The 19,569-nt window shown below is 49.1% G+C and overlaps 1 protein-coding gene across 1 annotated transcript in view; it reads right to left on the bottom strand.

Moving 5' to 3' along the window:
- DIAPH3 (diaphanous related formin 3) overlaps positions 1 to 19,569 on the bottom strand; it is a 2,291,797-nt gene that overhangs the window by 860,121 nt on the left and 1,412,107 nt on the right. Inside the window, exon 22 of the mRNA XM_086934906.1 lies at positions 8,837 to 9,076. Within this exon, the coding sequence (XP_086791032.1) occupies positions 8,837 to 9,076 (240 nt within the window). The remainder of the gene's footprint in view (positions 1 to 8,836; positions 9,077 to 19,569) is intronic.

The following is a 19,569-nucleotide window of genomic DNA, read 5'->3' as shown; positions in this document are numbered from 1 at the left end:
CCTCTAGGTATTGCTCAAGGTATATTTTTTCCATTATCTCTTCGCGCGTTGAACCCAGAGGCTTTAGCCAGCGGTCTGCATCATCTTTTATTTCATTAAAAAAAAAAAAAGAGTCTTTGGAGTGTCGTCTGCCACACCCCTTTCTTGTCTGAAGCGAAGACTGTGAGCTTCGTCAATGACCCCCAGACGGTCTAGTATGAATTGTTTAACATGCCCATAAGCCGCTGTCCCATCACGGTTGGCTATTTGATAAGCCACCTGAGCTTCACCCATTTATTTATTTATATCATTTACTGAGCGCGCTGTTACCACCCGGTGTCGTGGCGCTGTAGTGATAGCTCCCATCGGTTTCAAGCCTCCTGCCTAGTGATTAAAAAGCCACGTTTTAAGACTTTTCCGAAAGGCCATCAGGTCCATGCTTTGTGTCAGTACCAAAGGTAAGGCATTCCAGGCGTTGGCCGCCCCTCTGACGAAGCTTCTGCCCCCCAGCGTGCCTTCCTAATACGAGACTTCTTAATCAGCTCCATACTAGCTGACTTAAGCTGTCTGCCCAGTTTGTACCATTGGAAATGCTGCTGAAGAAACAATGGGCCCAAACCATGGACCGCCTTAAAAACTATACACATTGATTTAAACATAATCCGTTTACGCACTGGGAGCCAGTGTAGCTTCCTCAGCTCCCGAGAGACGGATGTGAACTTGGGTAGACCCTCAATAAGATGGGCTGCCGCATTTTGCAAAACCTGCAGTTTGTTAAGCAGCCCCTGTTGGGCCTCCAGGAGTAGACTGTTGCAATAGTCAAGGCGGGAGAGAACAAGTGCCGTCACCACCGGTTTCTTGCAACCATCCGGTAGGAAGGGAAGGATTTTCCTAATGATTTTCAAAGCCCAGTGGATAGAAGAGGTCAACGCATTTACTTGGGGTTTGAAGGAGATATGGTTATCGATCAGAACTCCCAAGTTCTTAACCTTCGTTACAGGGGGGGGGGGGGGGGTCCCATCTCTTCTGGCCACCACATAGCACTCCAAAAGTTGACATTGGAGCCAAAGAGTAAAACCTCTGTTTTGGAGGAGTTCAATTTTAGACAATTTCTGACCATCCAAGTGCTGACTGCTGTCATGCACTCCTGAAACTTGGCGGCTACGCCTACTTCTCTCCCCGGCAGCAGTGATACCACAATCTGAATATCATCTGCATAAGATGTTAGCTCAAATCCGTATGAAAGGATAACCGGGGCAAGAGAAGAGACATATATATTGAAAAGGGTGGGGCTTAAAGACGATCCCTGGGGAACCCCCCTGGGAGTTCGAAAGGTCTTGACTCAAACTCTTCCAGGGCCACCACCTGGACCCTATTCGTAAGGAAGGCTTTCAAGATGTTCAAGGCCCTCCCCTGGATCCCGTAGCCCTCTAAACGGTCCACCAAAATACTTTGGTGGACTGTGTCAAAGGCGGCGGACAGGTCATGGAGGACCAGTGCTGCTCGGCCCCCCGCATCCATCGCCTTCCTGATCTCCTCGGTTGATTTAATCAGGGCGTTCTCGGTACTATGACCTTCCCTAAACCCATGTTGGGCTTTGTCCAAGCCCTGAGTGGATCCAAAAATGCGCAGAGCTGAAAGTTCATGACGTTCTCTATAAGTTTGGCTGGCAGCAGCAATCTGGCAATGGGCCGATAGCTATTAGGATCGGTGATATCCAAAGTTGGTTTCTTTAACAAAGGGGCAATAGATGCTCGTTTCCAACATGTTGGAAACTCCCCTGTTTCAAACATCAGGTTGAAAAGCTTGGCGAGGGTGCCGGCTATCGGGGTTGCCGCCAGCTTTGCCACTGACACCGGGCAGGGGTCAAGTGGAGAACCCGATTTTGTAGCGTAAAGTAGTTTTTTAAATTTCTTCGGAGCTCACCGAGCTAAACGCTGAGAGTTTTGATTCCAGTGGGCTGGCGGCGAGACTCCTATGGGTACCAGCTAATAAACTCTGTTCCACCTGGGGCTCAAGTGCGGTGAAAATAAGTTCCACCTTACTCAAGAAGAACTTAGCTATGTTCTCGCAGAGTACCTCACTGGGTGGAATGATCATTGGCTTCGGTAAGCCCGGGCTAGAGACTGTATTGAAGAGTTCCTTAGGTGAATTCCTAGCCCCCTCAATACGCTCAGAAAAGTATGTACATTTGGCCTTCCTTATCATATCTTTATATACCCTCTGACTGGATTTAAGTTTGTGTTTATCCAACTCAGAGTAATTTTTACGCCAGTTCCGTTCTAGTTTCTTGCATATCAACTTGAATTTCCTGAGCTCTTCAGAGAACCAAGGAGCAGATGGAGTGGAGCGAGTGGGGCGACAGTATTTTGACGGGGCTAGTGTGATACATGCCCGGTCTATCCAATTGGTATACGTGGCCGCCGGCTTGTTCACATCTGCTGTCAAAGTGATCATGGAGGATACCAAAAGGTCCCCCAGCGCGCTTCCATCAACCTTCTTCCAGGTTCTGCATGTCCTCGCTGATTTCCTATCCTGCCTAGATTTATGCAACCAGGTACTCGCGATATTAAACATCACCGCAGCATGATCAGTCCAGGCAACGGGATCAATCTTAACGAACTTCACATCAGGGTCATTTGTAAAGATTCCATCCAGCGTGTGGCCGGCCAGATGCGTAGCCCCCTTAACCACCTGAGTGAGTCCCACCCCATGCATCACCTCCGATAATGCAGTCGTATCTGGGTCTAGACTGCTCTCTAGGTGAAAATTAAAATCTCAGAGTACTGTAAAGGATTTGGCGCACAGGGCTTCCTCTAGAATATTGCCAGCTGTTTCTAAAAACTGGCTCTTTGTCCCGGGGGGTCTGTAGAGAAGGCAACCCTTAAGGGATTGATGATCAGAGAGGGTGAGCTTAAACCCCAAAGCCTCGCACGTCTCGGAGACCACCGGCTGAAAGGACCCTTTGATGGAGGCATGGTAAATAACTGCCAGACCCCCTCCCCTTTTACAGGGTCTGTCCAGTACAAAACTGAAAATCTGGTGGGGTAGCTTTCACTATATCTGGCCCAGAGGCTGCATCTGTCCAAGTCTCAGTGATAAAAATAATTTTTACCTTATTATCCTGAATCATCTTGGCGCACTCCAGGCAATGCTTTACCAGAGATCTGGCATTAATCAAAAGGCACCTAATGTTGCTCGACGTCCCCTTCCCTTTGTGCGTGTAGATACTGGTAGCTGCCCGAACTGGTTTACAAAGGATGTCTAAAGGACCAGCTTGTCACGCCGGGCAGCCCAGAGTGCCAGCCTGCATGTCCATATCTGGTCTAAAAGTAATGCAGCTCTCTTCCCTACCTCCAACATTCAAATTCATTAGGCAATCCCTGTCGTAGACCCGACTTGGCTGGGATTCTGATGGGAGTCGACCAGGGGTTGTGGCGCTAGGCGCGGGACCGGCTCAGATGGGCTTGAGCAGGGGTGCCAAGTAAAAAGGCCATGGGTCAGCAGGCCAGGCACTGGCCCTGGCAGCCCATTCGAAGTTCAAGAAAAAAGAAACAGGATCATCTCCGGGGAAGTATTTCTGTAATGGTATCACTGTTCCTGGCAAGGCAGGAGCTCTCCCTTGTCCCAAGACCTGCATGAGTTGTGTTTGTCCTTCTGCCAGCTTAGTAACATTCTCTGCTTGGGTTTGTATAGCTGAGGTAAACACAGCCCTGTCCATCTCGGCTCGATTGGCGAACTTCTCCATGGCCAACTCCAGTTTACTCTGGGCCTCTCTCATCTGGGCGATCATTTGCTCCATATTGTTTCAGAGGACGGTTGCCCGCATTTTCCACCACTTTGTCAATCTCCAGAAAGGGGGGGGCGGCAGTTGCCCCAAAGGAATGGGTCATACACTTGGAACTCGAATTTGAGGAATGGTTTATTAGCACCACTGCTTCAATCAAAGACGACAACAAAAAAAAAAAAAAGAATGTCCGGTTAGAGGAAGTCCTTCCTTGTTGTACCGGTTTCAGGAAAGTCGGGAAGGGCAGGTTCCCAGGTGTTCTCCAGTGAAGTCCAGGAGTACAGGAGTCCAGGGAGTTGCAGGAAAGAACAATCAAAGAAAAAACAAAGCAATTACGGGTCAATGGTTGCCGTCCACAATTCTGAACAGAGGTAGGGGGTCACCAAACATAATTGGAGCGTGGAGACCAGCAGAGAAAAAGAGGTGTCTACTTCACAACTAACCACTCCCTCCCCCGTGGGTTAGTAAGCCCCAGTAGATCAAGACGTACCTGCTTCAGCCAGCGTGGCGAAGCGCGGGGTTGATGTCCTTGCGTCGTGACAGCGTTTTCAGAGACCGTCTGGACGACGTCTGATTAAGTGGTGATTGGGTCGTATTCGGTTCTCCCCCTCTACGGCGTCTTCCCCTCTCTCAGCACTCCTATGGACTCTCTTCAAAAGTTGCCATGCCGGTCGCTTCCTCTTTCTCCTGGGCGGTTGCCTCCGATTGGTTCCCTGAGTTTGACATCATGCCTCCAATCTCCGCCCCATGCCGCCTCCAGGGATAGTTAAAGGGGCTTTTCTCGTCCGGTACCTGTAGCAGCAGGACATTGCTGTCAGTGAGTGCCCCCGAATCATGATCCCCGGGAGCCTCCCGACAGGGTGTCATCTGTGAATTAGAATGTTTCAAACCCAAAGGATTTTACCAGTTGGGCTAGGGGGATATAGACATTAAAAAGTGTAGGGGTTAGGGAGGAGTCACGGGAAGGAGAGATATGGGACAGTAATTCGATTGATCAGTGGGGTCTGAGATTGCTTTTCTCAAAATAAGTGTTACCTGAGCGGTTTTCAATTGTTTCAGGACCGTAGCTTGGGTCGGTGATTTATTACATAATGTGGTGATGGTTGGAGCAAGAAATGGGGAAAGATGTGCTTTGATTTTTGGGGGGCAGGGGTAGGTGGGGGGCCAGATTTTACTTTGGATAGTAAGTCCTGCATCCGAGTTAGTGAGATGGGCTTGAAACTATCTAGTAGTGCTGAGTTGGAAGGATGTGTTATAACTATGGAGGGGTTGGTTTAGTTTGAAAACGAGTAGTCAAAGTGTCACAGACTGATTGGGAGGCTGGGGTATCAAAGAAACATTCCTGTGGTTTGACGAAGGTTTTTAAGATTTTGATTAGTTCCTTAGAGGAGCTGTATGCCTGATCTATTTGATGAATAATATGATGTCTGAATGCGGTCTTTATATTGGTGAGATATGTGTGTGAGGCATCTTTAAATAGTTGTTTACCTGTACCTCTTCTGGACATTGCGCTTGAGCCTTCAACAGTGGGAATTAACAGTTTTTAGTTCAGTTGTATACCAGGGGGCATTGTGTCTGAAATTTTGGCAGAGGTTGGTCTACTTGTAACAAAGATTTTTGTGTATTATATGTACTACTGTTGAACAGTCGAAGAGGACTAGATTAAATGTTGAATTGCTGTTCATGATTGTATTTTAATTTTGCATTTATTGTTGTGTATTTTGTTTGCCATACATGTTTTTAGACTGTGAATCCAGTTGGATGGGTTTTTAAAACAAATATTTTTTTATTAGAAAATCAACAAAGAAGATAGTTTTTAATCAAATAAATAAAGATCCTAAAGTTTTTTTTTGGCTACTGTGATATTAACCCAGTGATAGTTGAGTGTACTGTGTGGTGTGATATTATAATAGTATGCAACTAAATTATCCCAAAGGGAATTTATTTTAGACCTAGTGGTTTGTAGGGAGCCACAATGTCAAACGCATGGGAGAGAGAGTCGTTGAACTGTGCCAGTGCTTAATTTTATAATGTGGGAATTATCTGGGATGAGAGTGGGGAACGCCGCTCGAAATGCATTTAGGTGTGATCTGTTTCCAATGTCATGCAGTCGCTTGGATCTGGGCCTTGGGTTTGTCAGTAGCAATCGTTATCGGAATCTGATGAAGAAGGGATTCATCCAGAATAGTGGCAATGGGGTGTCAATCTGGGGGAGCTTGCAGTAGAAAAGATGAGGTCTAGAATGTGTCCAGTGGAGTCAGTTTCTGTGAGGTGTAGGTTTGCCGTTTTGTGGTTTGTTAGCAGAGTAGGGGCGTCGGGGTCAGTGGTAACATCAATGTGATAGTTGAAGTCTCCAATCAAAAGAAAGTTTTGTGTGGCTAGTGTGCAGGGTGCTAGTCGCTCTTGTTCGGTTGGAGATGGAATCCTTTTTTTGTCCTGGAGGGAGATAGATAACCACAACGTTCCAGGGGCGGTCATTTAGGGGATATTATTTGAATATGATCATTTCGACCCAATCCGTGAGTAGGGTGTCAAGTATTTCGACTCTCAGGAAGTCTTTGAATGCTATTGCTATACCTCCATGTGGTTTGTGTTCCTGTCATGCCTGATTAGTTTGCAGTTGTCTGGAAATGCTATTGGGATACTGTGTAGCGCTGACTGGTGTAGCCATGTTTTAGTGATAAAACACAGGTCTGGTTGTGTTGAGGTAAGAAGATGCCAGATTCCTATTGAGTCTTAGGGGAATGACCTAGCATTAAAGTAGATACATTTGAGCGAAGAGGGAGAATTGTCAAATTTGTTGGAAGATGCGGATATGGGGGAGAGGGCTTCACAGAAGCTTTGTAAACCTGTTTATGTAAGGGAGGACTATTGTCTTTGCCCAATAGTGCAGATGTTCTTTTTAATAGAGCAGGTGAACTTGCATTTTTGACAGGCGAAAGGACCTTTAAAGGTATTAATTAGGGAGACTAGGGAGGCAATGCGAGTAAACAGTTCTTAAATTTGTTAGCTCTTTATTGTTACAGTGAAGTGTGGGTAAAGAAGAAATACTTGGGATGGAGGTGCAGGTTCCTGGCACCTGGTGACAGACCAGCGCGTTAGCACCAGGTTTGTAATTTATACCGGCGAGCTAGACCGCTGCCTTTCAATGATTGGTGGCCATCACAGAATAACTTATCGCTACCGACAATTACTGGACTCCCTCCGCTCAATTGGCAGAGCTGTGACGGACCAGGGAGCCAAGAAGAAAGTGTGCAAGTACATAGAAAGTTTCCTAATAATAGTTTAAAATACCGCAGTTAATAAGGGATGTGGATTGAGGAAACGCAACATTTTTTTTTATGTTCAGTACTAATATACGGCGCAAGTAAATGATGTGAACCTAAAGTATAGTGAGTAGCAAAAGCAACTGAAATTGCGTGCCTGAGAAAATGAACGTCTGAAGCCTGGCCTGTCCACACCAGTCCATACCTGTTAAACCATGGCCATAAATCCGTGCTAACGCCAGTATCTGATTTATGAAGACATGCACAAAACCTGTAATCCTACTAGTCACTTGGCATGTTGGCTGGCTGGTATTGTCCAGCCAGCCACCACAGACACGTTTCTGAGGCCCCGTAAGGGAGAGCCAGCGCTCTCACAGGTCAGGAACAATGCCTGCTCTGCAGAAGGTGTTCTCGCCTCTGACAGCAGGATGGCTAGCAATTTAGCATCTCAAGGCCACAGGCTTCAAAGCCTCTGCCGGATTTGATTTGAGACCAAGGCTTCCCCACAGACCTGGGGAATGCCAGCCACTGCACTGGGGCCTATATGGCAACAAAGTAGATGGGATATTAGATAGTCAGAAGGCATGTCACAAGTACAGTCTAGTCACACACCTAAGATATGCAATCTCAAGTGGACAGTATTAGAAGGGTTTCAACATCTTGGTTTTGGTGGAACTAGGAACTCTGGGTCAAGATTATGCCCACTCCTTGCAGGCAGCGGTCATCTAGGGGGTGTAGACACCCCAGGGGTACAGGGCCGAACTGGGAACCTAAGCCCTGGCAAAATGCTCGGCCGGCCCTCTTGAGGGGACGAGGGGAGTGCGACCAAGCTGTTTGTTAGGGCCGGTTTCTGACGATTTTGTTACAGGGGGCAGATATTGCCGGCCCCTGGTAACAAAAACAGCCCCCCATGATCCTAAAACCGGCCCCCACCCTGGCGGCCCACCAGGGAAAAGCCCAGTGCCCACTATGGCCAGTCTAGCCCTGCAAGGGTAGACAGCTCATTGGCTACTACTATACATCCGCCTAATGCCCCCTAATTCAGTATTGAGGGGTCTCCTGGACTAAGGGGGTTAAGGTGTTTCCACCCTACCCCCTTTTATTTTTTTTACTTTTTGCTTGTGACTCGGTTTAACCGAGTCACAAGATGGCTGCAAACACTTCCTATTATACATAGAGAGGGAGAGCGCGCAAGAGAGAGAGAGTAATGAAAATGATCAATGAGGACGAATGATAATGCCACCTTGTCTAATTTCATACGGTGGGATATAACACGAGAAGGAATCAGCTTTAAAATGCCATCAAAGGCTTAAGTAAATATTTTAGATTCCCTTTCAGAATCTTTTAAAAAAACATGTGAAGCCCACGCTCGCAATATGTGGTAGGGGAAGACTACGAGACACCTCTCGCAAGCTGTACCATGTTGAATGTCACTGTGGAAAAAAGGCCTGTCAACGAGTTTATAATTATGCAAATCCCAGTTTATTTTTTTTTCTAAAACTATTTTCTGATTAGGTCGCAAGGGAATTCGGATAACTAGTAGTAACCAATACTTTCTCATAACAAATACTGAACTTGCCAATTCCATACAGGGTATTTATTGTTGATACAGTCAAAAACGCTGACTTCTGCGAAAATCTGAGGGATAGGAACAACTTTACGACCTACAAAGAGGCAAAATAAAGATTAGATGATGGGATTTTTATTGTAAGCAAAACCAAAGCGTGGAATTATTGCCAGTGGCTCCGCAGTGACAAAAGAAGTTACGACAGCGCTGTCAGCATGTACAATATTTGTGACTCACTTTGCATAGAGAGCCGAGGCTGTATCCAAAGGACTGTGCGTTGCGCGAGCCCGCGTTCATGTAGTTGCCCATTAGCAACACCAGCTCCAGCAACTTGCTGAAGCCTCGGCTTTTCCTTATCTCTTCACAGGCGGTACTGACGGCCATGATGTCAGGCTTGATGTTGTTAACCTGCTCCTCAAACTGCAGCTTAAAGAGAATCGCGCTGAGTCGCGGGCGCAGTCTCTTCACGCTGCTCATCTGATTGAATGGAGAGAAAAAGGAGGTCTTTAAAATTCATGCCATGCTCTGGTATTACACAAATGCACATTATACACCGGGATTTATTGGTATTACCCAGCAGAGATGCAAAGTACATCGGAAAACCATGTAAAAACAGATTAAGTGAAAAGGCGTTAAAATACATTTAACACAAATCCTGCTTATGCGTCGTGATAAGCCCAACCGCCCTTTGCAAATGCCCCCAAGTGCAGACAAAAAACGACTGAGCATCACCAAAAATCACAACAAAAAAGCACTGTAAAAGGAGACGTAGTAAAAAAGATATACACAGCAGGTACAAACATTTAAGAAAAAGTTGAAAATCACTAAAAACAGATTTACGCTTATAGTTGCAATATGTAGAGTCTCTGAACTAGTTCCAAATTTCGAATGGGCCAACCACTTGCTTTCCAGGAACTCGAGTTGGGTGGCAGTATTAAAGTGTTCTCCTGTCTCGGCATCTTTCAGCTCCCCTGCATTAAGATGCCACATCTCTCTGGACTACCTCCCCCTCGTATCCAGGGTCCGAAGGAGGGGTAAACATCTCCAGTGAGATATTCCACATAAACGAAAGGGGGGATCTCCACTTCAAGTCCAAATAAATAATCCAATCTGGAGAGGGAATTATTGTGAGCCCCCCAAAAATAGAAGTACTGAATGTCCCTCACATGCTGCCCCAGCATTTTAACTGCTTGGATGGGAAAGTGATGGTACTCTTGCTAGCTGTACATCTGTCTATAAGGTCTCTCATTCATGTCCACTGTCCCCAAAATATCGAACAACGTAGTGGAGGTCAACAACTCGCAATCACATCTTACTCAACATTTCACTGTGCAGTTTGTAGATTGGCATAAACCCTGCCGACCATGACTTCACATCAATCCAACACTCATGCAACAGCTGACTAGATCCCCAGTGGAACCACTCATCTCCTGGTACAAGCTTCTTCAATGAGTAGCTCGTGAACTACTGGTAGCTCTACAGCTACCTGTGAGTAGCTCTCCTGTATGCAGCCCAGTCTACTAAACTAGAAGCTTTTGCTTGGTTGAAATAATATGTATCAAAATTGTGAATTTGAGACACACATGCGGCATTTTCTGAACTCTCCAAAATATGAAGGTGACATATGAATTATAAATTATGTGACATTGAGAAGACTTATACCTCATATTATTACGTTGGTGGCTGGTACCCTGCAGCTATGGGTGTTATATACTATTTCGATGCATTCCGAATATACAAAGTCTTTTTACATTACTGCTGTCAGCCCTGCCTGAGGCACTGAGGTGATCACTGCTGGTAATCTTGCATATGTTGGACACTAATGTAATCATGTCTGATGTGGTAACTATACAATACTAATAATGTTAGTAGCACCGGATGATTACAAAAAAGGTTGGCGATCCCTATCTTAGTAGCTTCAAATAGTACTGCCAAATTAGTTAATTACCTTCTGTAAAGCATTATCAGGTAGACACAAGATCTAGTCGCAGATACCTTACCTTTGAATTATCCCTAGGTGCCAGACTGTATCCAGAAACATTTCTACAGCAGTACATCTGTGCATCAGTAGAGGGAGTCGATTGACTCCGTAATGACGACGTCCACCGTATGTGACGACACAACGACGTCAATCCATATAAGCGCACCCCTTATGCGCTGATGTCAGCTTCTTCCGCGTCTACTTTCCATGTTAAAACGCGGAGCCATGTATAGAAACTGCTATTTATTTTTATCATTTATAGAGGGCATGAGTCACCCCGGTGGGGGTATCTCAACCCTTGGGAACAGCCAGAGTAGGTAGATCAGAACAGTGACGTTTTTAACATTTTCCTGAATACAGGTAGTTGGTACAGAGATGGATGTCACTGGGTAGTTGGTTCCAGAGTTGGGGGGCTAGGTAAGTGAAAGATTTGCCTCCTAATCTGGTATGTTTTATGGGGGTTACGACAAGGAGATCTTTGAACCCTGACCGGAGGGTTCGGGAGGGTGTGTATCTGACCAACTTGTCTGACCGGTACCTGGGCCCCATTTTATTTAAGGCTTTAAAGGCCATGCAGCAAACCTTGAACTTGATTCTTTTGTGTATAGGTAGCCAGTGTAGTTTGCGGAGTAGGGGGGAGTGAAGCTGTTCTGGGGGGGAGCATTGGTCACTAAGCAGGCAGCTGTATTCTGGACTCCTTGCAGTCTGTTTAGGGAGATTTACTTGGTTGAAATCAGCAGGGCATTACAGTTGTCCAGGCGGCTTCGGCCCAATGCTTGTACCAGGGTTTAATGTGTGGAGGATGGGAGATGGGGGAAGACTCTGCGAAGCAGGCTTAATACATGGACGTAGGCCTTAGTGGTTGAAGTAGCCTGCTCCTTTAGGCTTAGTTTGTGGTCAATTAGGACCCCTAGGTTCCTAACCACTTGTTTTGGTGACGGGGCAGGGCCCAGTTCACTGGGCCACCAGTTGGGTGACCATCTAGCTACTGCATCTTTGAATAGCATATTTCATTTTTTTTCTGCATTCAACTGAAGTAAGTTTTTCATGACCTCCGAGAAGGTAGCTTCGATGTTTGTGGTGCTTTTGTCAAAGGAGAGGAGTAGTTGTGTAGTCAGTGTAGGATATTGGTATGAACCCTAATTTTCTCAGAAGTGATGCAAGTGGTGTGACACAAATGTTAAATAAGGTCTGGCTCAAACATGAGCCCTGGGGTACGCCCTTAGAAACCGTGGTGGTCTGAGATTTGAAGGGACCAAGGTTGACAGTTTGGGTTCTCTCCTTCAGAAAAATCAGTCAGCCATTTTAGTGCGTTGTCTTGAATGCCTATGGCTCCTAGTCTGTCCAGCAGGATCTGGTGTGACATGGTGTTGAAGCACAAGTTACTTACCTTCGGTACCAATATATCTGTAAGAAACATTAGTTAGTGTTAGATTCCTTACCTTAGAATATCCCCAGGCGTCACACTGGATCCGGAAAGTTTTTGTCAGCAGAACCCGTGTGCGTTGCTAGGCTTCGTCTGCGGCTCCACGTCAGTCGTCGGCGTCGTGATCGCCGGGATGACGTCGGAGTACATAGATGCCGCCCTCGTTCGCTGGCGTCAGTTCTGTACATAGCTTTCCACACCAGTAACGCAGAGCCATGATAGAAACCGACACTGGTGCCATGAAACTAGGGCCCTGAAACAGATGTCCTTAACCTTAGATATTGGTTCGCAGAACGGGGAGGATGGGTGGGGCGGCAAGGAATCTAACACTAACTAATGTTTCTTACAGATATATCATTACCGAAAGTAAGTCACTTGTGCATCTGAAAGAAAAACGTTAGTGTTCGATTTCTTACCTTAGAATAGATACCCCAGCAATAACAACCCCGGTGGTGGCTCTGCGAACCAAGATCACACCAGAAAGTCCTGGAGAAAAGAACGGCCGAAAAAGCAATCTCTCTGGACTTGGCTGTCCAGGCAGTAGTGCCTAGCAAACGTGTGCAGCGAGGCCCACGCAGCTGCCTGACAGATGTCCTGCAAGAGGACTCCCCGAACCAGGGCAGTAGTAGCCACCGTGGCCCGAGTGGAATGGGCGCGGCAGCCCAACAGGAGGCTCCTTTTTTCGCCAAGGAGTAGCAAACCTTGATGCACAAAACAACCCACTGAGAGATGGTCCGCTTGTGCACCACCCGTCCCTTCTTAGCGCCCACCTAACCAACAAAGAGCTGGTCGTCCACCCGGAACTGGCGTGTGCGATCTAGATAGGAGAGTGCACGTTTTGGATCCAGATGGTGGAAAGGGGGTTTTGAAGACAGAGCCTGGAGCTCACTCACTGTCCTGGCAGAGGTGATGGCAACCAGGAATGCAGTTTTAAGAGTCAGAAGACGAAGAGAACAGTTATGACGTGGCTCAAAGGGAGCACACTTCAGATAAGTCAGAACAAGATTCAAGTCCCACTGAGGCATCACAAAGGGAACAGAAGGAAACGTGTGTGATGCCTTTCAAGAATCTATTTACAACAGGGGACTTGAAAACAGAAGGCTGAAATGGCTGAGATGTAGCCCTTGAGAGTGCTAAGAGCACAGACCTGCTGGGCAAGAGACAGAAGAAAGAGGAGAACCTCTGAAAGGGGGCAGAGAGTGGATCCACAGCCTTTGCTGTGCACAATGCCACAAGTTTGTTCCACCTGCAGGCGTATACCGTTTGTGTGGAGGGACGCCTGGCTGCCAGAATCACATCACAGACTTCAGGAGGCAAATCAAATGGCCTCAACTGTCGTCGCTCAATCTCCACGCATGGAGGTGGAGACTGGACAGGTTCGGGTGGAGGACCGTCCCCTGCTGCTGCGACACAAGGTCCTCCTAAAGAGGCAGAGGAATCGGGGAATCAACAGACCTGCTGAGTAGCTCGGGAAACCAGTATCGTCATGCCCAGTCCAGAGCCACAAGGATGACTTGGACCCGGTCTCGCCTGATCTTCTTCAGTACTCTGGGCAGAAGAGGCATAGGTGGAAAGGCGTACAACAGACCGCAGCTCCACTCGCGACGAAAAGCGTCTCAATGCGAGTGCCACCTTGGAAATTCCAATGCGCAGAACTGATGACATTAAGCGTTCTCTTTGGTGGCGAATAGATCTAACCAAGGCTCTCCCCACTGCTGAAAGAGACCTTGGCCACATCCGAGTTCAGACGCCACTCGTGATCCATCATGCACCTGCAGCAGAGTTCGTCTGCCCTGGCGTTCTGGGAACCTGCCAGGTGTGGAACCACCACGGTGATGCCCTTGTGTTCCATCCATGTCCAGAGGTGCAGAGCCTCCTGACAGAGGGTCCACGGCCGCAACCAGCCCTGTTTGTTGCAGTACCACATGGGGGTGGTGTTGTCCGTGAACACCTGCACTACACTTCCCCGGACAGAGGGAAGGAATGCCTTCAGTGCAAGACAGATCGCCCGCAGCTCCAGAAGGTTGATATGGAGCCGGGACTCTGCCGAAGCCCAGAGGCCTCTGCTCTCCCTCTCTCCCATGTGGCCCCCCACCCCAGGAGGGACACTTCTGTCACCACTGGACTCGCTCCTGCACGGTCGCTCCCCTTGCTCCCTCGAACCTGGAAGCAGCGCTGGTATCGTTAACTGCTCATTTTTACTCCACATAGCGCTGCTAGCATTGACTGAATTCTGCGCTCCTGCACTGAACCATCTGCTGCTGGCTGCTGCACATACGATATTACATAGCGCTTCTGCACGCATTTAGATTGTGCAATTACATGCGAGCTGCCTGGCATTTATTTTGATAGCGCTTCTGGCCAGTCCCACCAGTGGTGTTTATTTTTGTGGCAATAGCTCAGGCTTAACTCGGACTGTGCCCCGGTTTCGTTTTCAAGCAGCCCGCCACCATCTTGTTGTTGTTTTCAGCTCTCCTGGCCCGCCTCTACCTCCCCGAGACCGCCTCCCAGCGGCCCCTCCCACGCTCCGCCCCCTCCACCATCCATTTATGGCCAATGCCCCCACGCGCAGCGTCCACGCGCTACGGCCGCGCCGAAGGTAAGCCCGTCTACGCCCGTCCGCGCCTGGACCGCGCCCAGTGCCAGAAACCCTGGTCCCCGTAATGCCCACCCCTCCCGCATTACTTAGGATGCCACCACCCTCCTAGCCCTTAACCCTGGCCGCTCCCCCATCTGCATCCAAGCCGCTCCTGGACACACCCATGGGCCCTTTTCCTGCTACTCTTGCAAGTTCGACGGCACCAAGAACAACACCTCATCCACGAACACACAACAGATCTCAGATCCCACCCACCTACAATGCTTCCTGCTCAACACCCGCTCGGTCCACAGACACGCCATTGACCTCTGGAATCTACTCGACACCATCTCTCCAGACGTCGCCTTCCTAACAGAAACATGGATGAATGCCTCCTCAGCCCCAGACATCACCATCGCCATCCCGGAAGGCTATAAGATCATTCGCAAGGACCGTACCGGCCACACTGGAGGAGGCATCGCTATCGCCCATAAGAAATCCATCCGCATCTCAACCAGCTCAGACGTCAATCTCGCCAACTCTGAACACCTTCACTTCCAGATCCACATCGACCCCAAGACCACACTCAGAGGCACCCTCCTTTACAGGCCACCAGGACCCCGCGCACAATTTAGTGAAGATATCACGGACTTCATCACTCCACACGCGCTCCCCTCCGAAGACTACATCCTTTTAGGAGACCTCAACTTTCACCGTGAAAAGAATAACGACCGCAACACCACCACCCTTTTGGACAACCTCGCAAACCTCGGACTCAAACAACTTGTCACTACCCCCACCCACATCGCAGGTCACACACTCGACCCCATCTTCACCTCCAGCAAGCATGTTTCCTTCAGCCACACCACAGCTCTCCTTTGGACTGACCACAGCTGCGTTCACTTCACCTACAACAAGCCCACATCCAACAACCACCCCCAACCCACTCTGCAAAGAAACTGGAACAAAATCACCATCGACCAGATCTCCTCATCGCTTCTTCAAAAGCCCCCCACCCACTCCTCAAACCCAGACCAAGCAGCCACCAACCTCACCCAATGGTTATCCAACAGCGCCGACATCCTAGCACCACTGAAAAAACGACAAATCAAACTAGGCAGCAAGAAGGCCTCCTGGTTCAACGATGATCTTAAGAAATCCAAGAAACTTTGTCGCTCCCTCGAGAAGGCCTGGAAAAAAGACTCAACCACCAGCACCAAGGACGCCTTCAAAAACGCCACCCGCATACACCACCAACTGATCCGAAATGCCAAGAAAGCAGCCTTCAAGGACCGTCTAGATAACAACGCCCACAACAACAAGGAATTATTCAACATCGTCAAGGAATTTACCAACCCTTCAGCCAACTCCAACGACATCACCCCCTCTCAAGCCCTCTGCGACTCCCTAGCCTCATTCTTCCACAACAAAATTGCAGACATCCACAACAGCTTCGACAACCAACCCGAAGACCAACCCACCCAATCCCCTGCAGGACCCCCACCCCCCTGAACATCCTCAATGACTGGAAGCCAATCTCCACTGAGGACACCATCCGTCTGATGAACTCTATCCACTCAGGATCCCCCTCAGACCCTTGCCCTCACCACATCTTTAACAAAGCAGACTCCATTATTGCACCGCACCTCCGAGACGTCATCAACTGCTCCCTCAACTCCGCAACCTTCCCGGAAAGCTGGAAACATGCTGAACTCAGCGCCCTCCTGAAGAAACCCACAGCTGACCCCACCGAACTCAAAAACTATCGCCCTATCTCACTCCTTCCATTCCCGGCCAAAGTCATCGAGAAAGCTGTCAACAACCAGCTCGCCGCATTCCTCGAAACCAACAAATCCCTCGACTCCTCACAGTCCGGCTTCCGAGCCAAGCACAGCACCGAAACCGCCCTCATCGCAGCAACAGACGACATTCGAACTCTACTGGACAATGGAGACACAGTCGCCCTCATCCTCCTCGACCTCTCCGCAGCCTTCGACACTGTCTGCCATAGCACCATTCTACAGCGCCTCAAAAACATCGGAATCCAAGGAAAAGCACTGGAATGGATCACCTCCTTCCTCTCCGGAAGAACCCAGAGAGTCCGCCTTCCACCATTCAAGTCAGAGGCCACTGAAGTCATCTGCGGCGTACCTCAAGGGTCCTCACTCAGTCCCACCCTCTTCAACGTTTACATGAGCCCCCTCGCGGCCATCGCACGCCAACATAACCTCAACATCATCTCCTACGCCGACGACACTCAACTGATCCTATCACTCACCAGAGACCCTAACACGGCCAAAACCAACCTACACGAAGGAATGAAAGAAGTAGCCGAATGGATGAAGCACAGCCGTCTGAAACTGAACTCAGACAAAACAGAAGTCCTCATCTTAGGTACCACCCCCTCCGCTTGGGACGACTCTTGGTGGCCAGAGGCCCTTGGAAAAGCACCCATCCCGACGGACCACGCACGGAACCTGGGCGTCATCCTGGATTCCTCACTCTCGATGATCAGACAAGTCAACGCCGTTTCTTCATCTTGCTTCAACATTCTTCGCATGCTCAAAAAAACATTTCGCTGGATCCCTACCGAAACTAGAAAAACAGTCACCCACGCTCTGGTCACGAGCCGACTGGACTACGGAAACACCCATTACGCCGGCACCACCGCAAAACTCCAGAAAAAACTACAACGCATCCAGAACGCCTCAGCCAGGCTCATATTAGACATCCCGCGTAAAGAACACATCTCTGATCACCTGAAAAACCTCCACTGGCTCCCCGTCAATAAGAGGATCACTTTCCGGCTCCTAACCCACGCACACAAAGCACTCTACGAAATCGGACCCGAATGCCTCAACACACGACTATCCTTCTACACCCCCTCCCGCCAGCTACGATCCTCCAACCAAGCCCTTGCCACTGTACCTCGCATCAACAAAACCACCATGGGAGGTAGATCCTTCTCCTACCTAGCAGCTAAAACTTGGAACTCACTTCCCACTCACCTTCGCCTTACTCAGAACCACCTAGCATTCAGAAAGCAACTCAAAACGTGGATATTCGACAAGTAACTCCCCACCCTTCTACAAGCGCCTTGAGACCCTCTGGGTATGTAGCGCGCTATATAAATCTTTTGACTTGACTTGACTTGACACTACGTGCTCCGGTTGGGGAAGGGAGAGAGATCTGCCGCTGACCCAATCGCGGTTCGAGAGCCACCACTGCAACTGGCTCGCAGTGCCCTCCGAGATCAGGAAGCGGTCGGGCAGGTTGCCCTGATGCTGTGCCCACTGAAACATCAGGTCCCACTGCAGAGCTCGCATCCGCCACCTGGCATGATGCACCAGAAGGCTGCAGGAGGCCATCAGCCTCAGGAGCCGCAGCGTCAACCTGACGAGACTCAGGATAATGGCTGAAAGATCGGAATCAGAGCCTGAATATCCCAAACCCGCGGTTTGGGGGGATAAACCCGAAACTGCACTGAGTCCAGAACCGCTCCGATGAAAAGGGGCTTCTGAGTAGGGCACAGGTGTGACTTTGGCACATTGATGGAGAACCCCAGCGAGTGTAGGAGGTCCGTCGTAGTCTGGAGGTGGCTGACGACTGTCTGGGGCGAGCCCGCCTTCAACAACCAATCATCGAGTTAGGGGAAGACAGAAACCCCTAATCTGCGCAGATGAGCTGCGACCACCGCCATCACTTTCGTGAACACCTTGGGACTCTGGTAAGGCCGAAGGGGAGCACGGTAAACTGAAAGTGCTCGATGCCTACCGTGAAGGGCAGGTAACGCCGGTGGGCCGGGAGGACAGGGATGTGGAAATACGCGTCCTGTAAGTCCAACGCTACCATCCATTCTTCTGGGTCCAGGGCAGCTAGGACCTGAACTAAAGTCACCATCTTGAACTTCTCTTTTCCAGAGGAAGCCGTTGACGCTCTGGATGTCCAAGTTAGGGCGTAGGCTTCCTTTGCCCTTCTTGGGTACCAGAAAGTAGTGGGAATAGCAACCACGTTCTACTTTTGGCCCAGGAGCATGCTCAATGGCCCCCTTGGCCAAGAGGGCCGTAACTTCCACCTTCAGAAGTCGCAAGTGATCTCTCGACATGCGGTGGTACTGCAGTGGCATGGCTGGAGGGGTCGCCTCGAAGGGGAGGGAGTAGCCATTTCAGACGATTTGCAGCACCCACCTGTCCGACGTGATGGTACTGAAATGCCGGACTAGGAAGGCTTAGCGGCAGATGCTGCAGGGGTGGGTGTGGACTGACCCCGCCGGTGTCCCCCGGTACCGCCACGGCGGTAACCACGTCTGTGACCACGTTGAGCCTGTGTCTGCGGTCTGTGGCTGGCTGGACGTGTGTGGGGGGGTCCCTTCTTTGGCCACGAAAGGAGAAAAAAGAGGAAGTTTGCTGGAGTTGGCCTAGGCCCATGGACTTGGCCGTAGCCCTGGAGTCCTTGAAACGCTCCAGCGTACTATCCGCCTTGTCGCCATATAAATCCAATTATATCCTGTGGGATTTATATGTTTATCATGGGATGTCCCTCACCATCCTACTTACTAATAGGTCGATTCGAAAAATTAAGAAAACAAGAATTGGTCGCAGTTCAATGTTTATGTGTATTATGCTGCATAACTAAATACTTATAAGGTCCCAAAAGCGAGACCTATTGGCTATGCCAATGCTTGTTTTACTAGCATTAGGACCCAAGGTACCCTTGTTACGCCACAATCATTGGTGCACCTAACTTCAAATGTTATAGCTCAAGGATTAATACAGAACCTAATCGTCATGACTGACTTTTCAAAATAGTACATGCCCTCTCGAAGAGTGCATGTCTCTGTAAAGCGTGCCATGCAGCCACTCCTCTTCTCATTGTCCATTTTGGGTGCTTTCCCCAGCCCGTTGTTGCTCCCTGCAACACATTCGTGTTTGTTTCCCACCCCCTCCCGCTGTCTGTTCTTGCTGCTCCCTCCTTCGTGTGGCTTG

This window comes from Lissotriton vulgaris, chromosome 8, assembly GCF_964263255.1.
Source record: "Lissotriton vulgaris chromosome 8, aLisVul1.2, whole genome shotgun sequence".
Classification (NCBI taxonomy): Eukaryota; Metazoa; Chordata; class Amphibia; order Caudata; family Salamandridae; genus Lissotriton; species Lissotriton vulgaris.
Note: the sequence above shows the minus strand (reverse complement) of the source record. Positions and strands in the feature narration are given on the sequence as shown.